The 25124-nt window shown below is 31.3% G+C and overlaps 2 protein-coding genes across 2 annotated transcripts in view; one reads left to right on the forward strand and one right to left on the reverse strand.

Annotated features, from left to right (window-relative positions):
- Window positions 1–13708, forward strand: part of LOC127712489 (lactase/phlorizin hydrolase-like) — a 30813-nt gene extending 17105 nt beyond the window's left edge. Inside the window, exons 11-16 of the mRNA XM_052218954.1 lie at window positions 138–398; window positions 5088–5271; window positions 8105–8347; window positions 9106–9235; window positions 10775–10959; window positions 13039–13708. Of these exons, the coding sequence (XP_052074914.1) occupies window positions 138–398; window positions 5088–5271; window positions 8105–8347; window positions 9106–9235; window positions 10775–10959; window positions 13039–13385 (1350 nt within the window). The 3' untranslated portion in view covers window positions 13386–13708. The remainder of the gene's footprint in view (window positions 1–137; window positions 399–5087; window positions 5272–8104; window positions 8348–9105; window positions 9236–10774; window positions 10960–13038) is intronic.
- An 18-nt stretch (window positions 13709–13726) lies between these two features.
- On the reverse strand, window positions 13727–21729 carry LOC127712488 (chondroitin proteoglycan 2-like). The gene is made up of 4 exons (XM_052218953.1): window positions 21623–21729; window positions 17041–17188; window positions 16253–16398; window positions 13727–13987 (listed from the first exon to the last, which is right to left on the reverse strand). The coding sequence occupies exons 1-4, from the start codon at window positions 21672–21674 to the stop codon at window positions 13914–13916; spliced, it is 420 nt and encodes a 139-aa protein (XP_052074913.1). The 5' UTR covers window positions 21675–21729; the 3' UTR covers window positions 13727–13913.
- Between the last annotated feature and the right edge of the window lie 3395 nt (window positions 21730–25124).

Raw genomic sequence — 25124 nt, forward strand, 5'->3', positions numbered from 1 at the left:
AATGGCCCCAACATAACAAAAGCTAAAACAGCAACAAATGACAACCACTGAATTACAGGTTCTTGACTTCGGACAGACACATACTATTTGATTACTTATAAAATTGGTTAGATATAAATCATTTCTATTTGTGCCAGGTAACTCATTACCGATTTTCATTGTCATGGCCAAGAATCCTACCCGATGGAACAACAAAGAGTGTCAACCGTAAAGGGATAGAGTATTACAATCAACTATTAGATGGTCTGAAGAAAGCTGGTATCGAACCTATGGTGACATTATATCACTGGGATCTACCACAAGCTCTGCAAGATGCCTATGGTGGTTGGCTAAGTGAAACAGTTTCAGATCTTTTTGCAGAATATGCCAGAATCTGTTATAAGGAGTTTGGTGATAGGGTAAGATGCAAACAGACATATATTTAAGATTGCCAAATTGATATTTTTTTCTACCATTTTCATGGTCAAATTTTTTTATAGAGAAAATACTTTTTTAACATACAGCTTTCCGAAATCATTCAAGTTTATCAAGACGAATACATGAATGTTCTTCAGTACCAGAGTCCAATTAATTATTTATGTAAAAATGATAAAAAAAATTCACAAAATCTTTTAAATAAACTCATTATAGATACCAGGATTAAATTTTGTATTTACGCCAGACGCGCGTTTCGTCTACAAAAGACTCATCAGTGACGCTCGAATCCAAAAAAGTTAAAAACGCCAAATAAAGTACGAAGTTGAAGAGATTAAGCCTTTCTAATGTTAAAAGGCATTATTATATATACTATGCAGTCGTCATAAAATCAAAGACCGCAGTAATTATTTATAGATACAATTCGACTGTTTAAAACGGTAATTGTTTTTTAAATACTCATTTAAGGTAGTTCGATAGTATGGAACAAAAGTGACAGATTTTCCTCAAACTTTGTGGACTTGAACTTTGTTGCATTGGTATTTAATAAATACAATGAATTTAGGGGGTCATCAGCCATCCAAAAGATTTTTCGTCCTCTGACAAATGGGTGCTGATAGGCTTATTTCGCAATGAATATACAGGGGAAATGGGCAAATAACTTCTTTGATGAATTATTCCCAGGGAAAAAAATTACAGAAAGCTTGATGTCTATATTTTGTAAAACTGGAATAGAATTAGGGGGTCACTGGCAATATAAGAGAATAAATCTACTTTTAATGACGGATTTACCATGTCAACGGGCTAAAAGTAAAATTTCTGAAAAAAAACAATTTTTACGAGTGAAGAAGTTTGATATCCACATATCTTTTAGAAATTCCATGGGAAAGCAATAAACTTTGACAGGGTAATTGAATACTATCTGCAGAAAGTAAAGTTGATTTCAATGGTTTCCAATAGTAAAACACGGACTTAGCCATTTCTCAATTTTCAACATATTTCTTGCAATTTCCATAGGAATTTATCGAAACTTTGCAGGATTATTAAGCATCTTCTGTAAATATGCTAATTTTTTTCATCAAAATGATTTTTCGGTTATCAATGGTTAAACACGGACTTACCTATTTATGTCAACATGCTCTATAAACGTCTCCTATCTGAGGAGCATAACCATGAGATATGGTGTAAAGGAGACATTTAGCACACATAATCATCACATATTAATGTAAGCATTTGCTCACTTAGGCTGTGATGGTGGTTCTTACTCTTACTTCGACAAGGTTAACTATCTTCTAACTCGGTGTGTATGTAGTGGTGGTAGTGGGGGGGGGGGGGGGGGCGGTTGGGTTGGACAAATCAATCCGTTTTGTTTGGATGGATTAGCAGCTGCGACATCCAGTACTACCCTGTTCATACATTATGAATATTTAAAAAATACATATACATAACCTTACATATATTTTAAAAATAGATCATGTGCAGATGTGCAAGTTACAATTGTTTTATGTGTGATTGAATTTATTTTTGGGAGTTCACATGGTAGAGCATGGACAAAGCTATTTCCGCAATTGTCTTTAACATATCTCTCACATGCAGCTTTCAAATTACTTCATTCTATTTTTAAATATTACCGACATTGGTTATTCCAATATTGATTACCTGCGGAACGAGTCTCCTTAATTTTTTTTTTTCACTTTGGTGGGTTGAAAAATAGTTATCATCCCTCCAAAATTTATCCAATCGATCTGTCATCCCTTTAAAAGCTTGGTGATCTATTCCTAGAAAATTTGTCACCAACACTACACTAGATAATTATTCTTTTTGATTAAAGTACATGCAAAAGAGAAAGAATATGGGTAATTGTAGCGAGAGGAACAAAATTAAACATAACAAGACATCTAGAGGTAGCTACGTGAGTGTCAACACAGTTGTTCGTGACAGTGGAAATCCCAATCAAGTAGGGTGCAGCAAAGTTCACGGCACAGTTATAGGATACTAGACTGAAAACTAAAAAACTCTTACTCATAAACACATTTTGTCAGTTTGTTTAAAAGAACATTTATTATATGTGATGAAGAAAACTAATACCAAATAAGGGATTAGCAATTTATCTTCAAGGGGGTATATGGATTTTTATGTTATTTGATTTTTTTTCCTTCAATGGCTTGACACATTTTAATTTGTTTTAATATCAAACCATATCGGGTTTTTTTCTTACCAATTGGGAACAGAATATTTTGTTTCCAACAGGGTTGACAAAGTATTATCCTGGGACTGGGCAATTTTCCCAAAATTGGGTAATATTGGACAATATGATGTTTACACAAAATAGTAAAGTAATACTGTAGTTTCATAGTAGTATTGCTAAAAATTTACATTTGATACAGACAAATACTGAGAGTCATTTTCAAGGGATATAAAAACTCAATTTTTCCTTTACCTAGTTATTTATTTTTCATTTTTGTTTAAATCAATACAAAGATTGATAAAAGCATTTTAGTATAGTGTATTAGTACAGTGAATTGGAAAATTTAATTGCTATACAATCATAATGAATGATACACCCTAATGAGATATGTTACCTACACTTACAGAGTTTAAAAGGCTAATTATTGCAATATAAATATAAACAATTCTGTGTTATAATCTAAATAATTACTGTATATGTAAGTATGCTAATAATGTTTCAATACTTAAAATAGTAATGATTTTTTATTTTTCTATTTTTTAAACTACATTGATATTTTCTAGAAGTTTCTTTCGTTTTTAAATAAGGAAGTGCAATAATTTAAATAAATTTTAAGTAACAAACAAAACTACAGATGAAAGAATCCAAACAAATTTCATTTCATCAGATAACTTTGAAAAAAATTTGAATTTAGAATTCAAATTAGATAGATGTTGCGATCTTGTATCTTTTAGAACAGGACATTTTAATCCTGCACAAATCTTCCTACAGTCGTATTTGTCCTCGATCAGCTTTTGGTGATTATTTTAAGTCACTGGTTAATAAAGGTGTCATAAAATGGGTATTTTCATATTTATCCTGTATTATGTCCTCGCACAGTTGTATTGGGTCTCTATTAGCTGTATTGGCCCTCGGCTACGCCACGAGTCAATACTGCTAACTTCGACCCAATACGACTGTTCTTGAACATAATACAGGATTAATATGAAAACACCCATTTAATAACACTATATTAATGTCGCTTGTTTTCATCTATTAATCATATGTGTGAATGTTAAAGACAAAAAAACAAAACAAAAACCGGTCAAAATTTGTCATATTGGGGTATTAACTCTTGTGTGAAGTCGTGTGATGAGTTTGGTAAAAATGAATGTGGGTAGATTTTGCTTCTCTAAGCATTTTTGCCTTGTTAGATTTTCAATCTGATGAGTCTTATGAAGACGAAACACTCGTCTGTCTTACCAAATTACAAGCCTGATATCTTTGATAAAATTTTCACCGTTATTTTGTTATCAATGACGGTCTTGCTGGTTGGTTATCGAGAATAACATAAACGCAATCTACATACATACCACGAGAAATGTCTGTTAACATTTCTTCATTGTTTAAGGAAGACAGGTAAGCGACGAACGATGGACGCCAATTGGCGGCAATATCAATCATGACCCTTAGGGCCAGTTGAATTGAAATGGTATTGGGTTGATTAACATGAGAAAACATAACAACATCAACAACGAAAAGTGGAAACAATTCTGATAGCTAGCAGAGGCTAAAAATCTATTCCACACGAAATAAACAAATAAAAGTATGGTAACTACTTAATATTCTATTCCAGACTTTTAGAAGGGTCGTTCCTAACAACCATACATTGGACTGGTATAACTAGTCTCTATATTACATCATAAATACAGCGCGGTAATACTTGTGAATGCTCGATTATCTGATGCAAGTATATTCCAGTAAACATTATTCACCCAGAATTGTACGTCCTTAAAAAAATTGTCAAAGGTAATAACTTTCTTAATCTGGTGCAAAGAGTTCATCAAGTACACAGGATTCCAGAAGATTAGAAAACATTTCTAACAAACAACTGCCAAAACCAAAGTCCAAATTGTACGTATCAATTCTTTTTCAAAAATGATGCAAACAGCGAGATAAAAGAGACTGAAATTAAAGCCTTATGAAAATCAGACAGTATTTCCATAGTGTCACGGAGACATTTAAGTTGATTTTAATTATGTTTGCTCGGATGGTCAGAGGGAATGAAAATGTATGCTCTATAAATATGGTATACTATTCAGAATCATACGCTTATATAGTACACTGTAAGCCTGCAATTCAATCATCATATGATCTGAAACATATTTATTATTTACAGTCTAGGAAAAGTGTAATCCTTTGTAGATCATTGATATATTCATGAAGAAATAATATAGTTGTGCGTTAATGATATAAAATGAAAATTAATTTTAAATATGGAATACAAGTTTCAATAATGTATGTTACGAACATGTTTAGGTCTGAAAGTCTTGCAGTTATTTTTGGAATTTTATTAATTGATTTGCAACATATTTCGAAAAAATTATGCTTTTCGGATGATTATCCAAACTTGTCGTTAAAATTAAGTATTTATCATAATATTTTTCACTATGTGATACAGGTATATATTCTAAAAGCGACTAACCAATACATTTTTGCAATGAAGGTAAAACTATGGATAACTCTCAATGAGCCCAGGGTTGTGGCAACACGTGGATATGGTGGCGGTACAATGCCACCTGAGGTTGGAGAACCAGGAACAACTGTCTACATTGCAGCGCATAACCTCATTAAAGCACACGCAAAAGCTTATCGTGTTTACAACAACGAATTTAGGAAGATTCAAAAAGGTAACAAAAGTATACACAAAATCATGTGAAATTATATGGTTATTGTGCTAAAGTAGTTTGGCATGTTGAAAACCGACGGATTTTCACTAAGCAAATTTCTGAAGAAAACCTCAAAGGAGTATCAATACTAATGCATTTAAAATGGGTGCAGATAAACTATCCTTCAACCATTTTAAATGCACTAGTATTGATACGCTTTTGAGCTATTTTTTGGAAATGTGCTTAGTAAAAATCCGTTACTAGAAAGTTATCCGCGCAAACACAGGTTTACATGACATTTTAGGACAAAAGAATGAACGTCATGCCTTATTTTTATTTCTAAATATCAGTTGAATTAGTTTGTCGGTATAATACGATACATGCAGTATGATGTGAAGAGCCATACTTTTTTTCTCGGTTAAAAATAGATGCAGTAACCAATACAGTTGTAGAAATTGAATATCCGTGATTTTCAATACGAGCCTCTCTTTTATAAAATTTGTTGAATCAAACACAGTAAGAATAACACTCTGACAATTTCAAAGCACTTTTTTATTCGGCACAACACCTAAGTCAATCTTATTGAAATAAACATGAACGTAAGGATATATAAAATACATTTTATGCATACATATGATTCCACCTGATCCCTACATAGATCCTATTGATCCTTGCTGTGTATTGGAGGATTAAGTCAAATCAAAATCAAATCAAATATTTTATTGTCGTATAAACTTTACAGTTTGTGACCAACATGTATTAACACAATAAACATATATACATACATATCAAACATACACAATAAAAAACAGCATCAAAATTTATAAAAACAAACAAGCTGTTAAGAGTCCCCTGCCCTCAGTTCTAATGACTTTTTCAAGAAGGATCCGAACTTATTTGTTTGTAAAGGCGTTGATGGATTTAGTAAATAATGAATTTTTTCTTCTTCATTTAAATTATTAAAGTTATCATTTTCAGTACATATGTGTTCAAAAAAGGCATTTCTTAGTGTTTTATTATAATCACAATAGAGTAAAAAATGTCTCTCATCCTCTAGTATTTTACATTTATGATAAATTCGTTCCTCTCTTGGGATTTTAAAATATCTCCCCTTTTCAATTAAGAGGGAGTGATCACTTAGTCTTAATTTAGTGATCAATCTCCTTATCTGAAATTTAGATATATTTAGATAAGATTCTAGTATGCAATCTTTTTAAAGTTTTTTTATATAGATACAATTTACTTTTATCATCAATGTTTTCAAATTTAGTTTCAATTAAATCTTCATATCTATTTTTCATTTTTAACTTTATATCGTTTTTTATTTTATTTACATCTTTTATGTCCTTACAAGTAGAAAGAATATTAAGGTCAATATTAGTCTCTTCAATAATATTTTTTGCATATGTATACCATGAATAAGTTCCAGTCAAATCTAGAGACTGTGCTAGAGAAAAAGCTTCCTTTATCAATCGATTAATATTATTATTATATAGTCTAGCTAAATATAAAAGGGTTTGTGTTTTAATAAAACATTCTATAGGCAATCTTCCTAATTCAACTCTTGCTCCTAAATTGGATGCATTTTTTCTTATTCCTAGAGTAGATTTACAAAATTTAAGATGCATATTTTCAATAGGGGTTTTGTCTGTAAAATCAAGTTGATTATTTTGTTTTCCTGAAGATAAGGCTCTGTTTTTGGCTCTATGAAAAGAAATATATGTATCCAAATATGTTACTTCTGAATTATAGGTCATAACTGGTTTTACTAAAGAATCAAAAAGATTATTTGCTACTTTTATAGGTAGATTATTCAATGATTTAGTATAGGATTTTATTGCAAAAAAATACTTTTTTTGCCTTTTTTGTCAGCTCTAAAGTACTTTGTGATAAATTTCCATTACATTTTATCAACATTCCCAAAAATGAATATTCTGATACGTTCTCTATGGCTTCATTCTCATAGTAAATATGTGATGTTTCACCATTTTGTTTGGACTGACTGAGAATCATGGATTTTGTTTTGTTTGTATTTAAAGAGAGTTAAGATTCTTTGAGAAGAACAAAAACTTCATTTCTGTATTTTCCCCTTAGTTATGGTGTTTTAGTGCCATATGGGCCAAATGATAATTTTTGCAAAAGCATATTCAGGCTGTGGTCTATCTACTTCAACACGTTCATAACGGGAATGCGAAAAATTATCATGACTACTCAAGCTGGTGAAAACTTTAACTAAAGCACAGTCTTACTAGATAAATTTTTTGTCACTACCGACACATTTTTTGTTTGTTTAAGATTGAGAATTGAAGCGGGGAATGTGTCAAAGAGACAACAATCCGACCAAAGAGCATTAAACAGCCCAAGGCCACCAATGGGTCTTCAACACAGCGAGAAACTCCCGCAATCGGAGGCGGGCTTCAGCTGGTCCCTAAACAAAAATATTTACTAGTTCAGAGAAAATGGACGTCACACTAAATTCCGAAACATATAAATGAACCAAAATTTAAAAAAAAAACATACAAGACTAACATGGTTCATTTGGAACTGACCTAACAATCGAAATTTTATAATATGTCCAACGTAGTATATTCACTAGAAAATTGGATACAACTATTTCTACAAGTAATTGAACAAGTTAACACGTGTGTCATCCATTCTAAGAAATGCATTTTATTTATTTTCCAGCTTGTGTGCATTGTCAAATTTACAAAAGATATATTTAGTCTAATATCAAGATTACATCGTTATTATGTACAGCATTAAGCCATAATTAAATTGTTGAAACGAAGTGTGACGGTATAAATGGTAATGTCTACACTGCTTCATTAAATTTGTCATACATATTTCCTGACAGGAAATGTTGGGATAACCTACAATTTCCATTGGCAAGAACCAACGGACAAATCTAATCCGGAAGACATAGAGGCGTCTGAAACAGGTAACCAGTTTTTCCTCGGATGGTACGCCAATCCTGTATTTGTAGACGGTGACTACCCAGATATAATGAAGAAGAAAATTGGGGACAAGAGCAGACGTCAAAATTTTAATTCAAGCAGACTCCCAAGTTTTACCGAGTACGAGAAACAATATATAAAAGGTATTTAGAAAACGACAAAAAAGTCAGATCACTAATATGATTTTTTGGTGTTCAGTATTTAAAACAAACACAATTCCTTATGCTTTAAAAGTTTTGCCTATTGTTTGACTTATTTACTGAGGTAATTGGGTTATCCATGAATAAATTTAGAAAAGAAAAAAAAGTAGGGTTCCAACTCCCTAAGGAAAAGTTTACTTTAGATGGATTTGGTTATTCTTTTTGTCCTTTAGATGGATTTGGTTATTCTTTTTTGTCCCTTTTTGTTCGTATAGCTTCTCACGTATTAAAGTAATTATACATCCTTGACTTAAGATAGTTGTTGTTTGCTGAAAGTAAGTCCAGAAAAGCGTTTCGGACACACCAAATTTATAAAGTGTAATCTTCATTGATAAATGAATTAGTACACACTGACGTATTTGATTGGACGCATAACGTTCAAAGTGTGCAACTTGTTCATTCAATAGATATAGGAAGATGTGGTATGAGTGCCAATGATGCAATAGGCTTGTATTTCTCTTACCTGTAGCAATATAATTGATTCAAAAAGAACAAAAGGTCTTTTTATTATCAGCGTTTTTTTCAGAACTATCTATAAAAAGTCGATCAGTCAATTTTCTTCTTATTTAATCTCATAATTTCCTTAACCTGTAGTTTAAAACAATACCGGTTACACTTATTAACGCGTAATTTTGTTTCTTTTGTATCGAGTCCACATTAACCTACAGGGCCACTCATCTCTTCGTCGCTTTTTACTATAGGTTCATCTGATTTTATTGGTTTGAACTTCTACACATCGGAAATGGTATCCATGCGCCGAACTCCTACATATAAAGTTGATTATAGGGATGACACAGATATTATTGCCGTTAAAGATCCATCTTGGATTGGGTAATTATGATGACCTTCATTTAGAGCAAATGTTTATCCATGATAATATAAAAATGAGGAGACGTCGTATGACTGCTGATGAGACAACTATCAACCAGAGTTAAAATGAAGTGGTTTAAAGCAATTATAGGCCACCGTACGGACTTCAACAATGAAAATACACATACCGTAAAGTCGGCTATAAAAGGTCCCGACATGAAAATATGAAACATTCCAAACGAGAAAAATAACGGCATAATGTATAACTAAACAATCTATGGAGAAAAAACAATGATAGACATGAACAAACAAAAATCAGTACACATCCAACGGATTGAGGGTAAAGACGTCATAAACAGTCTGAAAAATGGTGTATATATATATATATATATATATATATATATAAGTAAACAGTAGAAACCTACAGGTTCAGCCAAAGTTTCTAACAAAATATTTATATCTATGAAAGAATTTGGTAAAGTTTTTAGTTATTTTCATTGAAATCTAAAGTGCGACTACAGACCCAGGCATCTCGAACAAGTTGTAACATATACACAACGTAAGAAGTGGCCAAAGAAACATTACCTTCCAAAAATGAAAAAATAAGAATTGGGAAATAAAAAACCGTCTCTTTTGTCAGAAATTTTAGTATAGAGTTTCCCGTGTGAAACTGGAAAAAAAGGACACTTAATGCTATCTGTATTAGATTTATTTCAAGTCAGTTCCTTTGGGTAAATTTCAGCATTAAAATTAACAAATTCTTGATTATTTAACGAAATAATATCATCAAGGTAACGGTTTGTGTTTTCTAAGGACCATTTATTTAAATAAGAGCACTTCTGTTAAGTAAATTTTGTATTTACGATATAATAAATGTGCAACAAATAAATTAAACTCTGCTTTAGATACATCCTTCTATTTTGCAATATTTAATGCACCACATAAGCATTTGAAAATGCATTTCGCATCGTTGGTGATAAAAAACAAATGTAGAAAATTATAGATATCATATTAATGACTGAAAACAAATAATCCCGGTAATCCAACACTTATTCTGAAGATGAGGAATAAACTATTCCAAATTATAGTTGACTTTAGGACAATTGAATGAGAACTAACATTTATAATTGCTAATTTGAAGACTTAATTTTGTTTCCCATTATGTTCTTTTATTATCGACAGTGGTCGTATTGGCCTACAACCAAAGTCCTAAAATTTAGTTTTAATGATCACACTAGGTTTAATAAATACTTTCTTAGTCTAGTTTTGTTTTTTTGTTTGGGTAGAGGGTTATTATCGCGACGAAAATATGTTAAATAATACATTGGGAAGATTACAGGCGGAGAACTTATGATTATGGCATCCCACAGTGGCATCTAAAATTTTTGAAACTTTATATTTCTGTTTCTAACATTAAGGTTTAAGCTGGAAAATGACCAAAAATATCCATATGGTTCTAGTAATTCAAACCTACTAAATTGTTTCTTCATACATAAGGGGTTTAATTAGAATTTTAAGCAGAAATTTTGATTACAAATAGAAGTTAAAGTAACTTTCTAGGTCTGGATCTTCATGGTTGAAACTAACTCCTTGGGGAATAAGAAAAGCATTGAATTGGATGAGAAACCACTATGGAAATGTTCCAATATACATAACAGAAAATGGTATCTCTGACAGAAACGGAAGTTTACATGATGATCATCGGATATTTTATTATAAACATTACATCAATAATGTTTTGAAAGGTATCTCTAATTTTCTATGATATAAGACACGGGATGAAAAGGGACAACATGAATTTTCAAAAATACCGCAAAGTACAATGCACCACACCAATCACCTAAACCGACTCCTCTGAATATAAACCGACACACATATAATGACGAACAACAACGAACAGCACATGGTCAAGATAGTCTGCTTCGGTACAGATACAAAATATTTCGTAAAAGTAGATCGCACAATAATAAACCTGCGTAATGCAGGTACAAACAGGATGACTACAGACTTGAAAAAGAAACAAAGGACGGATTATGATTTAGAAAAAAAGAGTCAAAATGTGGTCGCTACTGTAGGAAGCTAAGGTAGCTACAGATGTTCGTTAGATACCTAAATATCGACTTCCATGATAAGTGAGTGGGTTCAAAATCTGTGAAAAGTGAGTCAAATTGAATAATCCAGCAATATTTTTAAATGAGTCTTTCAGTAGTAATAGAAAAACAAAGGATATGGGGTATCCAACTATGACATAAAACAGTACATGCACAGCAAAAAACACAAAAAAGCAAAGGGAGAGCGCTTGTTTTGCTGTTCCTCATCTCAAAGTCACAGTGAGGCCTTCAACACGGAGCAAAACAATTCTCACCTCACTGAGAGTTTAAGACGGCCCCCAGCACCGGCTTGAGCGGAATTCTTTGCAAAAATAATTAAAATAGACCTTGTAAGATGCTACACCACCAAACCGGGCCCGGTCAAAAAAGAACATACTGGAAAGTAGTACATATTTAAAACAAAATAGTTCCTACGTATAGGTGTAAAAATAAAACTATGTAGAATATATTTCAGTAATTAAGGTATCAGATGAAAGGTGAAGCCCATATCACTATTCATGAATTATTACCAAGTGAGCTACAATTTAAGGTACCATTCTTTTTTAACATAATTTTTGGATCATAATGTAGCATTTAATCAAATATGATGAGCATAAAATATAGCAGGAATTATAAAACATCATTGGACAGAACGACCTGTTTCCTCCCATGAAAGAGACGTACAAACATTGAAAAACAATAACGGACATCAAATTGTCCAGATAATCTGACAACATTTTTTTATTTTTATTTGTGATCGGGTTTCCATCTTCGCTAGCTAAGGGTAACGATCCGACCCGCTCCTCTTCATCCGTGGCAATTAAGTCAGAATTTGGGATCCACAAGGTAATGATTTCCATCGGTCGCAGTTGTAACTATCTGCTTCTAATCTAAAACGCCTTTAAGATGATCACGTGTAAATGTAGAAAATGTAAATAAACAATTGCCACGTGCAGATTGTGTAGCGCGTCTCTGTCCCCAAAACATAGGACTATATTGAGACACTGTTGAAATTGATACTCAACAAATTAGTTATGTTCCTCGTGCAAATGTTGGAATGTGAACGTATATATGTGGTGTCTTCTTTACGAAATTTGTAAACACTAGACACAGTCATTTTTACATCTCCGAACTAAAGAGTACAAGTGCTGTCATTGATCAATTATGACGAAGTCGGAGTGGGCGTGACTTCTATCTGTCGTAAGATGGCACTACACTGTATACACAAATACTGCCTTAATCTGCCAAGGGTGAAGAGGAGTTGGTCGGATCATAACTCTTCGCTAGCGAAGATATCGGGTGCCCGGAAGATCAAAAGTACAACAATTGGTACTTGTGATCTGAAAAACAGGCAAGATTTGTCTACCGTTTTTTTCTTCTCAAAATTTAGTTTTTTACCAAACATGCAGCAAGTTTTCTGTAGTGATCCTCAATCATTTTATACTAAAATTACAAGAATATTTTACATGTTGTCAATTTTACAGCTTTCCGTATTAAAACAACATATACTTTCTTTTGTTATATTCTTCCTGGCCGGGTCCACAATAAGTGGTTCTATACCTTCAGCAATAAATTGTCAATTACGAATGGTCGTCATTCATCGAGTAAGGCTTACTTCTTCAACATTCCAAGTATCAGTCATACGTTAGTCAGTAAGTCTAATTATTTTCATGACCTTAACCTAATGTCATTCATTTCAATTGAACTTTTTTTATGTTCGTTTCATATAACAAGCAATACGCATTGACGGTATCAACATAAAAGGATATACAGCTTGGTCCCTTATGGATAATTTTGAGTGGATGAGAGGGTATTCAGAAAGATTTGGACTCCATTTTGTTAACTTCAGTGATCCATCTAGACCAAGAGTCCCAAAAGCATCATCTAGATTTTTTCGTGATTTAGTTGTTAACAATGGGTTTTATCCTAGACATAATTCGGGTGAACTGGCTTGGCCAACGGAGCAACCACCAGCTATTTTACAAACTTTATCGCCTTGTTCGTCGAAATCGTCTAAAACTTCAAACCTTTTCTTGACTTTAACCGTCTTCCAGTTAAGTGTCTTTATGATTACTGCATAGTTATGAAACATTTTTGTATAAACTTATTGTGCTTCTTGGTACGAAACAAAAACAAAAACAACTCTTTTTTTATCATTCTCAATATCATTGTTTTAATTAAATCTTATGTAAATAGTGATGCATACCTATAATCAAATTATTAGATAAAACGTCTAGAGATGTTGGTCTTTGGTTATAACATTTACTTTTCAGCAAATCTAGACCCACCCACGATTAGGGACAATGGATAATTACCAAAATCTTCCTTTTGATGGAGTTGCGACAAATCTATCATTCTAGGTTTGGATTCATACCGCCAAAAAATGTCAAATAGATTTTTTTTTTATAAAAAAGTACACATACACAACAAAATATCTTTATTTCATTAAATTAGTTGCGTAAAAGTTAAAAGATGTGTGAGGTTCCCTGAGCAATTGTTTTTGCTTTATTGCATTTTCCGATGACTATGAGGTAGGATGAACAAAGCGTCAGACAAAAAGAAAGTGAGGTAGGAGGAAACAGAACGCTTAGTCACATGGCAAGTCATAATTATAATACTCCACATGGCTTTGTAACATTAAAGGGCCAGTCACAGACCTGGAGCCCTTGGTTAAATACCAGTCCTGTAAAATATAGAAGAACATTACACTTACACTGTAATTAATCACCGAGTTTGTTTTTTGTTTGTTTGTTGAATTAAGGAACACTGAGCGTTTATCTTCACCATAACAATGGTGAAATAGTTTCAATGGGGATACTTGGCATATAAAGCTCCAAAGGTTTTTGTAGTTTTTTATTTTTAATGGACATGTTATTTTTTTATCAATTCTGACTCGCAGATAGGAGTTTAATAACTATATTGAACTCTAACAAATTCAAGTTAAAAAAAATCATTGTTGGTTACGGTCGTATTGATATTCCAGTTTTTTTGGGTGGTGGGAGAAAACCACCGACCTTCGTGGAGGCATTAAAACCGACAAGTTATAGAAAGTTAAACATGGGTTCGAATCCTGAAACCAAAATGAAAAAAAGTGTATATTATTTTATTTTTGAAAGAATGCATGAATGAATACTTTATTGCAGAAACAAACATAATGCTCAAAATATATATCTTTTTTATACACAATGACAAAACAAGGTAAAACCGATTAATGAAATGTATTATTAAATTCTCAAAATCTAAAGATAATTTATTATTATAACATATGCACTACTTATTTTATCTATAACTAAAATTTCAGTTTTATGATTAAGACAAGTTTTACAATTATTGACTTTTTAGTGAATCAGATAATCTGGTATTTTGTGAGAGAATAAATTCTACAGAGATAGTTCAACTTGATATTACATCAAATCAACAAATTTTCGCATTGTATTATAACAAGAAGTAAGAATAAAAGAATAAGTGCCACATGTTTCGTTTTTATTTCCTGTCATTGATCTTAATGTTAATGATTTTCACCACATAAATTTTATTTTTTTAGTAAGTACGGTTACCTAAATTGATAAATTAAATTAAGAATTACGTTCATTTGAGTCTCTGCAGTTTTGTAAAATGTTAGAAACATCTATAATAATTCAATTACTAAACAACTTTAACAACGCTCATAGTAATTCAGATCATAAACAATTTTGGATTTTAAACATTCATTTTTATGTTCGCCTCGAGCATCATCGAAGAGACATTACTTGTCGAAATGCCCATCTGGTGCTGTAAAGTTTATGTTGTTATGTCATGGAGTCTTTAATTTAGTTTGACACCTTCAGAATTATTAATTGTAATCTTTTTAACCTTTTTGACCTTACAATTGCATGATCCAAATTGTTTTACAATGCACTTTCGCCTCTTTACTTTTTTAAATATTGTTTTGTGTGAGCTCTTGTTATCTTGGTATAGGTTAAAGTGATTTTTCCTGAACGAATGTTATTGTATTTCTCTTATGTACCTTTTATAGTCTTATTTTTGTTCTTTGGAGAAATTCAATTTTAAATGTATTTACATCATGCATCGACTCGTAACGAGTTATGGTTTGGCATATTGTATAGACAATCGAAAAACTGTATTTGACCTCTGGATTTGTTTTGGTTAATTGTATCGCTATTTGCTGTCTAAATGAATAATATCTCGTAACTTTGTTTTTATTTGTAAGATAAATTATAAAGAAACCAAGGTTTCAACTTCCTCAGGCAAAGTTGACCTTACATGGATTTGGCTATTTTTTAGGTCCTTTTTGGTCATATAACTATTCAACTGTTTCGGTTCTTATACATCATTGGCTTTCACATATCCATCTTTGAGCGTTCCTGGTGAAGGTAGATCCAGAAAAGCGTTTCGGACGCATTAAATGTATAATGTGTTGTTTTCTTTTTTACAGCACTGGATCGATAACTCTGCTGGAGGGTATCATCTACTCAGTAGTCAGTACTTCAGTACTGACATGATTATGATAAACTTTTCTAAAATTGTCCGTTTATAAATTTTGAAACTCCCACAAGCAAATACCTTAGATGGATTTGTTGTTTTCGTTTATTATGAAGCATTCTCTCAATCAGGTAATTTAGGAAGATGTTAGAATCTTCGTTTATAAATTTCTGAACTGATCATGTTTACTAGTATTGATATTCATCATTTGAAACTAGTTCTAGCTGAACAACTTATCTGTCTAGCTTGAAAGACAGATTTAATTTCGAAGATAGCAACTTTGTATAGATAAAATAATCAGTAGTAACCTCTAGAGTATTGTGTGGAAGTTGTTTTGAAGAGTTATCAATAATTCCAGGCTCCTTGATATCCCTCATATTCTATAGAACCACAAATTAAGAAATAAGACTTACAATATGAAATGAGTAAACACTTGAATATGAGTAAGCATTGAATTTGTACATACCTGGTGCGCAGGGTGTGTGACCTAGAAATATTCCACTTAGACATGTGTAAAAAGAAGTGCACATATGTTCTGTATCCGGGTAGTTTCCATCTGCCAGATGAACACATTCTCTGTATGTTCCGCATGGTGGTGGTACATGAAATTCACTGGTAAAGTAAATCAATTTTAGGAAATAAAACATTGCTTTTAAATTCCGGATTTACCTTCAAAAACAAGCTTATTGAACAAATTTTGAAATTCTACCATGTAGTAGTATTTAAGGGGCTGCATAAAAAAAAACCGTAAACCCTCTCAGAATAAACGTAGTTCTTCCTCAGGCGGTTGAGACCTAATATGGTTGGGTTTTTTTATTACTAAACATATTGATAATAAGTAACATATTTAGAGAATGATCAAATAAACACTTCATGACTTGAGTTATAAATTAATGCACTACTGTAATAGGTTTGTTATTCTAGAAATACGTATTGTTAATTTAAAAAAAACCCATCAAATTCCTTTTTTCTATAATAACAAACATGTCTATCAAAGAATAGCTCCAGCGTAGCTGTGAAAATTTTCAAAGCCAAACGGAAACGTATGCTTGTCAACATGCATAAGTCTATGAGATCAATGTGTACCAAACACGAAATTAAATAAGCAATTATTAAACATAAGAACTTTAAAAAAAACTGTTATGATTGTTTATGGTTTACTAATTACAGTAAAGAAGAATTACCATTCGACAGCCAAATTATATTTGTAAGGGACAAAAGTTATAAAAACAAACTCATATCATGTGAACTTACTAATCGCATTCATTTTTGTCAGGATTAAATCTTGTATTATTTTTGCAGTTGACAATTTCTGCTGTTTCATTGACACATTTGGTGAATGCTCTACATCCTCTTTCATAAACTCCATCCTTTCTACCTGTACAGTCAACACTCAATACGCCTAGAAAAATATACAAATTGAAACTGTATGTAAAATAAAAAGGTAACAACAATCACAAAAAAATACTTCACGGTTAAACATAACACACCAACCTCTTACACCGAAATCGTCAAGCTAGATAGCCGTACAAACAAACAAAGACTAACGACTACGAACAAAACATATGGTCTAGAACACCTGACTTAGTTCGGGCACAAAATGTGGTTAAACCAGTTTTACGTAGGCACAAATCTTTGCCTTTGCCAATCTAGATCAGAAGTCGTAAAAGAAAAACAAACAATAAAGGACATGAATAGTGCACTTACAAATAGGATTACCACTACCTTGAACTAGAGATTAAATACGGCATATGATTTGTAAAGCAGGGTTAAATGTGCTCGCTTCTACAGGGAGTTAGCTAAGGAAATATAGAATTAGCCAACAGTATTTTACTGATGTTCAAATTTCATAAATCGATTTAAGACAAACCAAGGAAACAAACAAAAACTGATGGAACATGGACTCCAAAAGGAGCGATACCAGGGGCTTCGATGGGTTAATGATAAAAGAAGATGTTGTATGATTACTTATGAGACGACAATCCAGCAGAGACGTGATACCCCATTCATAGACAGTACAATATAAATCGATTAAGGTATTGAATTTGTTCGCATAATAATTTAAAAAAGATTTACAAAAACCTTTTGCTCGTTCATATACTTACAAGATGATGCTAATACAAGGAATTGTATGACAACTCTGTAATTGTTCTTTTTAATAGTGACTCTTTTCGTCTTTTGATGATAGAACTTTTTTGTCATCAAATAATAATTGTGTACATTGAAAAGCTAGTAATAACATTGTATGTTTTGTGTGAATATATCAGGCAAAGTTCTGCACCAGAAAGTAGTCACATATCAAAATCCGGATATCTTTTCCTGACTGGTTGTTTTCCCGTTTCCCTGCCTATGTGAGATTTTAAGTGACTCATGAATTAATTTAAGATATTAGTAGGACACAACTGTAAAACATTCTGCAATACTGGTTTTCGAAAGTTTCTTAGGACTAAGACATGTCCTAAGATGGTCTTAGTACATATTTTAGACCTATGTGATGTTTTTGAAAGTTTCTTAAGTGGAAATAGATTCTAAAATTATTCGTAAAGTTAAGTCATCGAAATATGTCTTAAGATGGTCTCAGGACGGTCAGACATATTTTTCCTTTAAAATAATAACGATAACAAATTTTTGTGCTACTCTCAGCCTTTTCATGCTATAGGAGAAATACCACCATTGATGTTCCCCTATAAGTCTTTGTTAAATTGACATTTTTCAAAAAAAATTGCAGAATTTATCTTTGTTTCAAATAAAGAAATACTTGGCAAGAGTAAAATGTTATCCTGTCCAGTACTACAGTGAAAATTTCACAGAACAGTTTTACATATTTATGTAAGAAATGTGAAAATAAATGAGTAATTGAAGTGTTCAAGCTGAATGAACTATCCATATAAAAGTTTAATGAGTCCATGGGGGTTTCAATAAGTCCTAACGTAAAACTTAAGTTTACGCCGCGTTCCAAAGCGGGACATAAAATGGTTCCCTTTCATTAAAAAGAATTGTTGTTACTGCTTCAAAAGACATTTCTTTTATTTATTACTGTATATTTCTGAAAGAATTACTGAGGAAACAGTTTTCTTGTATAGATGAAGAAAGGAAATGAGGAGAAAAGTCATAAAAGCTCCCCAAAACACTGAGTATCGCTTGCTCAGCCTACTAATATTTATGTTATAGCCCAATTTCATGGCAAGTTCCTCTAAAATGTGTTTTTGAGACTCAATACACTCATAATATATCATGTGTTTGCTATATTTGAGTGAAATAGCATGAAATCTAAAACAAATTAAAGTACATAAAAGGTCAAAGGTGCATGTGCAGCTTCCCATTTATGAGTAATACCACCATTGATTTTCCCCTATAAGTCTGTTAAATTGGCATTTTTCAAAAAATTGTGCAGAATTTATCTTTGTTTCAAATAAAGAAATACTTGACAAAAGTAAAGTTTTATCCTGTCCAGTACTACAGTGACAATTTGACATAACATTTCATTGCATTTAAGATAATAACCATCACTGGAAGTAAACCAATCAAATTTCCACCCCTTCTTTTCCTCTTAACAAGCTTTAGTAACCATGTCACCTGAAGTTTCCAAAGTATTGCTTTGAAACACCCAAAATATATGTTTGTGACTCAGAATTTGTTTCTGCAATGAAATGCAGGGTTAATTTCCTACAACTGTCAAATTCAAGGGAATATTTTTTTTCGACCCTTTTTCGTATGAAACCGGATGTGACGTACTATGATTTCGTGGTATTACACCTATAAAGGTGTTATTCGACTATACATGAGCATTGTATAAAAAATAAGAATTCGTATACTGTCACGTGAAAAATACTTTGCGCGTTAAATGTATTCCCATTAAACTATCATTTAATTAATAGAAATAAGAAAATGTCGTATGAGTGCCAATGAGACAACTCTCCATCCAAGTCACAATGTGTAAAATATAAACAATTATAGGTCAAAGTACGGCCTTCAATACCGAATCTTGTCTCACACCGAACAGCAAGCTATAAAGGGCCTCAAAATGACTAGTGTAAAACAATTCAAACGGGAAAACCAACGGTCTAATCTATATAAAACGAGAAACGAGAAACACTTAAGAACCACATCAACAAACGATAACTTCTGAACAACAGGTTCATGACTTAGGTCATACATTGTCTTCCATGAATTCTTCTAACGGTTCAAATCTAAGTACACGTAAATGTAATAAAAAGTTGTTAGTTTTGGTCGTGAAAGGCGCACATGGAATTATGAATTGATTATGCTGCATATTATATATGCATATGTACGACGTGCAAAAATTGTATCCTAATTTTAAAAATCCCGAGAGCCTCGATATCTTTTTAAACTTTTCCCAGTCGTATCAAATTACAACTATAGACTTTTTATATTATATTATATTATATTACTAATACCCAACAACAATCGCCCTGAACATGCATGAACTATTGTCCGATGACGTGTCTTATGATACTTTCGAAAAGCAGGTACTTGGTTTTCTAAAAAATAATCTTCGGACTAAGACATGTCATAAAATCGTCTTAGGACATATCTTTGTTTTAGTTGATGTTTGTGAAACTGTCTTAAGTTCAGATTAATACTAGAATTAAAAGTTAGGACATCTAGATACATGTCTTAAGGTGGTCTTAGGATGCATGATCATAATTGTTTTTCTTTAGAATTATAACGATAAACATTTATTTTGATACATTCAGCCTTTTCATGCTTTCAAAATGTTATTTGACTATACATTGTATTGAAGAATTTTCGAATTATAATACTTTCAACGGCAAATTATAACTAGACATTTGACAAACACCCATTAAATTATCGTACAATGCGTATGCATGTGTAACTGAATTCATCTTACGATCCAAATTAAATGTTAAACATTTAGTTATACATGTACAAGTAATAAAAAAGAGTTGTTAGTATTGATCATGAAAAGAGGACATGAAGAATTGATTACTGCGTATGTAATAATGCCGAGGTCATCGTTATCATTTTAAACCTTAATTTTCCAGATCGTATCAAATTATATCAAAATACTTCAAATATTATTTTATATTATATTATATTCGCAATATCCAACTACAAAAACTCTAATTCATGCAAATGCATATTTCCAAAAAGATTTTTCAACAGTTACAAGGAAAGCAACAAAACATTAATAATGTGTACTTCTGATAATTAAATTATTTTTCTCATAGACCTGGAAAAAATCAAGACCATAAGCATTTTAAAATTCTTCCTCCAAATTACTAGTAATGTGTATTGAAATTATATACATGTTTGAAAATATAAGTACATTAAAAAAAAACGAAAATAATATGGCAATAAGTGGCGCAAATCCAAAGCATCCAAATTACTCTGTATTTATTCAAAGAGTAATGCCAACAGTCAGAGGCTACATATGTGTCTCCTCATTTAATAATATAAACTGTACCAATTTTAATATGCGTAATATAAGACACTATTTTTCTTTTTTCAAATTTTGTCATCCTGTTCAATCTCTAAAAGTAAAAAAAAATTTACTAGAAATATGTCTTTCAAATGATATACATGTATGAACAACATATCTTTATTCAAATTAATTTAATTTAATTATGTATCTATTAAAAATGGATTGCCAACTACATTAAACTGAATGAAAATATATATAAGACACATAATGATTGAAAACAAAAATGAATTTGAAATGTTATTGGTCTACTGACTTTTTTGTATGTCAATGTAAAATACAATTTTAAACATTATCATAAAATCTGCTTATCAAAATATGACATGAAACAATAAAATATTAAGTAAGTAATTTTATATTAAACAAACCTACCATATATGGAAGAAAAAAATACACAAATGCTGAAAATACGTTTAATTTCCATAATTCTGTTACACTATGTCCAAGTTGGAACTGAGATAAGTTATAGATAAGTCTTATCATATCCATTGTTGAGTGAAATAAGTCACGACCTGAAGACAGTGTCGTCACACCAGATGATTCATATGTAATAGTACACTACAAACACTGCAAGGAGGGTATTACAGGACAGTATTTGGTTACTAATGAAATTAGATGAATAAGTCTATTTATAAAAGCATCTTTCATAGTTATTTAAATTTGTCTTTATGAATAAATGAGCAGGGCTGATATAATCAAGAAAACAAAAACCAAAATAGTTTAAAGTTTATAACACAATTTGAATAAACAAGACATTTATTGCTTGTTCACTACTATTAATGTCAAACAAATGTCATAATGGTGTTTAAGAAAAAACGCTCCTTCTTAGTTTTAAAGAAATACGTTTATTCATTTTTTTGAGCACCAGCTGTAATGGCCTGTAATCGAAGGTGTCATCAGATCTGTCCTAAGACGTATCTTAGGACGTGATTTGGGATGATCTTAGAACAGTTCTACGATATGTCTGAGAATGCACATAGAAGCTCTCTTAACCTCGGATGTCCTAACAGCTATCGTAAATGTTGGCGTAGAAGTAAATAGCAAACAAAATTGAAAGGTATCTATTGAAATCAAAATGTATTACTATTGACCACGGATTTTTATAGTATGATTAAAATCCTTGAATTAACCAATCAATAGGATATTAATGATAATAACAATAATGCAACAATAATTATTATTACACTTTCCTATAGTAACTACTAATACAATAATAAAGATATGACCTTCAAGAGAATAACCTCTTTTTCCGCGGCATATTGCGCGTAGGCAAAATAACTGTTTTGGAATATGCGCTTAGGAATAAATAACTGTTCGGGAATATCCGCCTAGCGAAAATAACTCTTTTAAAATGATTTGCACGTCAAAATAATAACTACCTAGTGACGTCATATCGTTTGTTTACGTCTGGAAACTATGGCGGCCGCCTCAACATTGGCCAAACAATAATTATATCTTTTAATTTAGTTCAGTATATTAATACAGTAATGGCCTTCATGAAAAGTTATTATCAAAATTACTATTTTTATTATTATTGTTGTTAGTAAAGTATTCCTTGTCTTTCTATCATCATTATAACATAATCATTGTTGTAAATATCTCAGTTGTGAATTATTGACAACCTTATCGAGATTTAATAAGTTTATAACATATCTTTATTTGTTAATTTTATTTTAGTAAAGTATTCCTTATCATCCTGGTATACATTCCTTGCATTGTTTTACATAAATTAAAATTATTAAGATACGTTATAAGCTACGTTAATAGAAGTATCATATTGTTAATTGATAGGGTTAATATAATGATTGTTGATTGAAACTTTAATGAAACAACACAAAACAAAAACTACATTTTCTGTAAGAATTAAACAAATTTAGTGTAAATATTTACAACTGAGAATATAATCGTTAAAAAACGATGAAATATTTTTGAGTGAGACAAAAGATATCTCCTAAGATGGGCTTAGGATATTTCCTAGTCTTGAGACTGCTTTGATAAACTGGCCCCTATTGTATTTGATAGTGACATACAACCTTAACTGTATTTCGTTTGAAATTATCTGGTTAACTCTTCTGTCTCTCCTATCATTCCATAGAAAAGAGAGTATTCAATTAAGGGGCCGGTTTCACGAAGCTATCCTAAGGCCTGTCATAAGAAATATCTTAGGCTCTTACGACTATCTTAGGACATATCTCAGACCTTGCCTCGAACTTGTCTTATGATGATCTTAGCAAAGATATCCTAAACTTGTCGCAAGTTCTTTAAATCTTTAAATATTAACATGGATTTATTGAAAATTCATGAAAATGTAGTAGGTGCCTCCCATAAATTACTAAACGTATTGATTAAAATATTCCATAACTAGATAATTTGCAAAATTAATATAAAAAATAAGTGTTATTTATATAAATAATCTACTATAATACACCAATATACATATAACAATTCTAATACAAAATGTAGAAAAAAAGAATAAAATGATGACAATTTTTTTTGTACAAGTGAGTTGAATTCAGTTTATCACAGTATCAGTTATAAGAAGGTTAAGGGATAAAATCGTGATTTTTTTTTCAAACGAATTTTTATTGTTGACAAATCAGTTTGATAACCAGTCAACCTATAACAATTTAGTTATGAGCAAGAACGGAGTCCCAATTTCACAGAATCAGAGCTTCAAACTCTTTTGGAAGCCGTGGAAACTTATGACTATCCTAAGACACCTCTCGTGTAGTTCTGTCTTTTTGATCAACTTTAAGAGATGTCCTAAGTAAGGATCACTTTGTGAAACCCACTTAGGACTAAGATTTGTCGTAAGACCATCCTAAGACAGTTTTGTGAAACCGGCCCAAGGTTTTTTTTCATATACTAATCAGTTTATTTTTGTTTTCTTTAACAGTAAATTATGTGATTGCTTTTCTTTTTCTTCTTTTAATGGTTTAATTTTTTGTCATAATAATAATAATAATAATAATAATAATAATAAGAATAACAATAATAATGGTATCCGATAAATCAAAAAATAACTTTCTTTTCGCTGGGTAATTTTACCTAAAAATTCTTAAATAGTAAAATAATACTATTTATCTAAAACTGACCACTTTCCTTTTTTTTTTATTTTACATAGCTACAATGTTTTCTTTAAAAACTGTAAATATGTTGCATATACATTATTTTATTTGTAAATTTACATTCTTATTAGGTAGTTCACATCATAAAAAGAAATAAGCAAATAAAATACAACAGTGCATGCAAGTGAACACGACAGTCATTAATTACAACCTTGTAAACCAGGAATTAGATGTAAATTAGTAGTTAATAAGATTCAGCTGTTAATTTATGTAAAACAATGCATGGAATGTACACCAGGAAGATACGGAATACTTTACTCAATAACAACATAAAATAAACAAATAAAGATACAAACGAATTACTATTTATATAAAAGTAAATCTATAAGAAAGCTATATGGTTAAAATTGAAAAATGGAATAATAATAAAAAAGAAATAACAGGGAGAAAACATAATTTGTAAAATGAAATTTTTTTTAATATGTAATAATTCAAAGATAAAATTTTGATTTATTAAATGACATAGTTCTTTGTTACAGAAAGGTTTTATGGTGTACAAAGTGATTCCAAATTTTCAGCATTTCCTGTTACGCACATACAGTAGTATCTCCGTTAGTCTCTTTAAGGCCCTGCAAGCTTATAACGTTCTAAGTAAAGTCATTTCCGTTGATAACGTCACGATGACATAACGCACCGGTTCCATCACAAGAGTGTTTATATATTTGAAATAAAGAAAAACAACAAACAAGCACAAATGTAAAAAGGTAAACGCTACCATCCTTCGTGGGACTTATCGAGACGTTGCA

The sequence above is a fragment of the Mytilus californianus genome, unplaced genomic scaffold, assembly GCF_021869535.1.
Source record: "Mytilus californianus isolate M0D057914Y unplaced genomic scaffold, xbMytCali1.0.p SCAF_8, whole genome shotgun sequence".
NCBI lineage: Eukaryota > Metazoa > Mollusca > Bivalvia > Mytilida > Mytilidae > Mytilus > Mytilus californianus.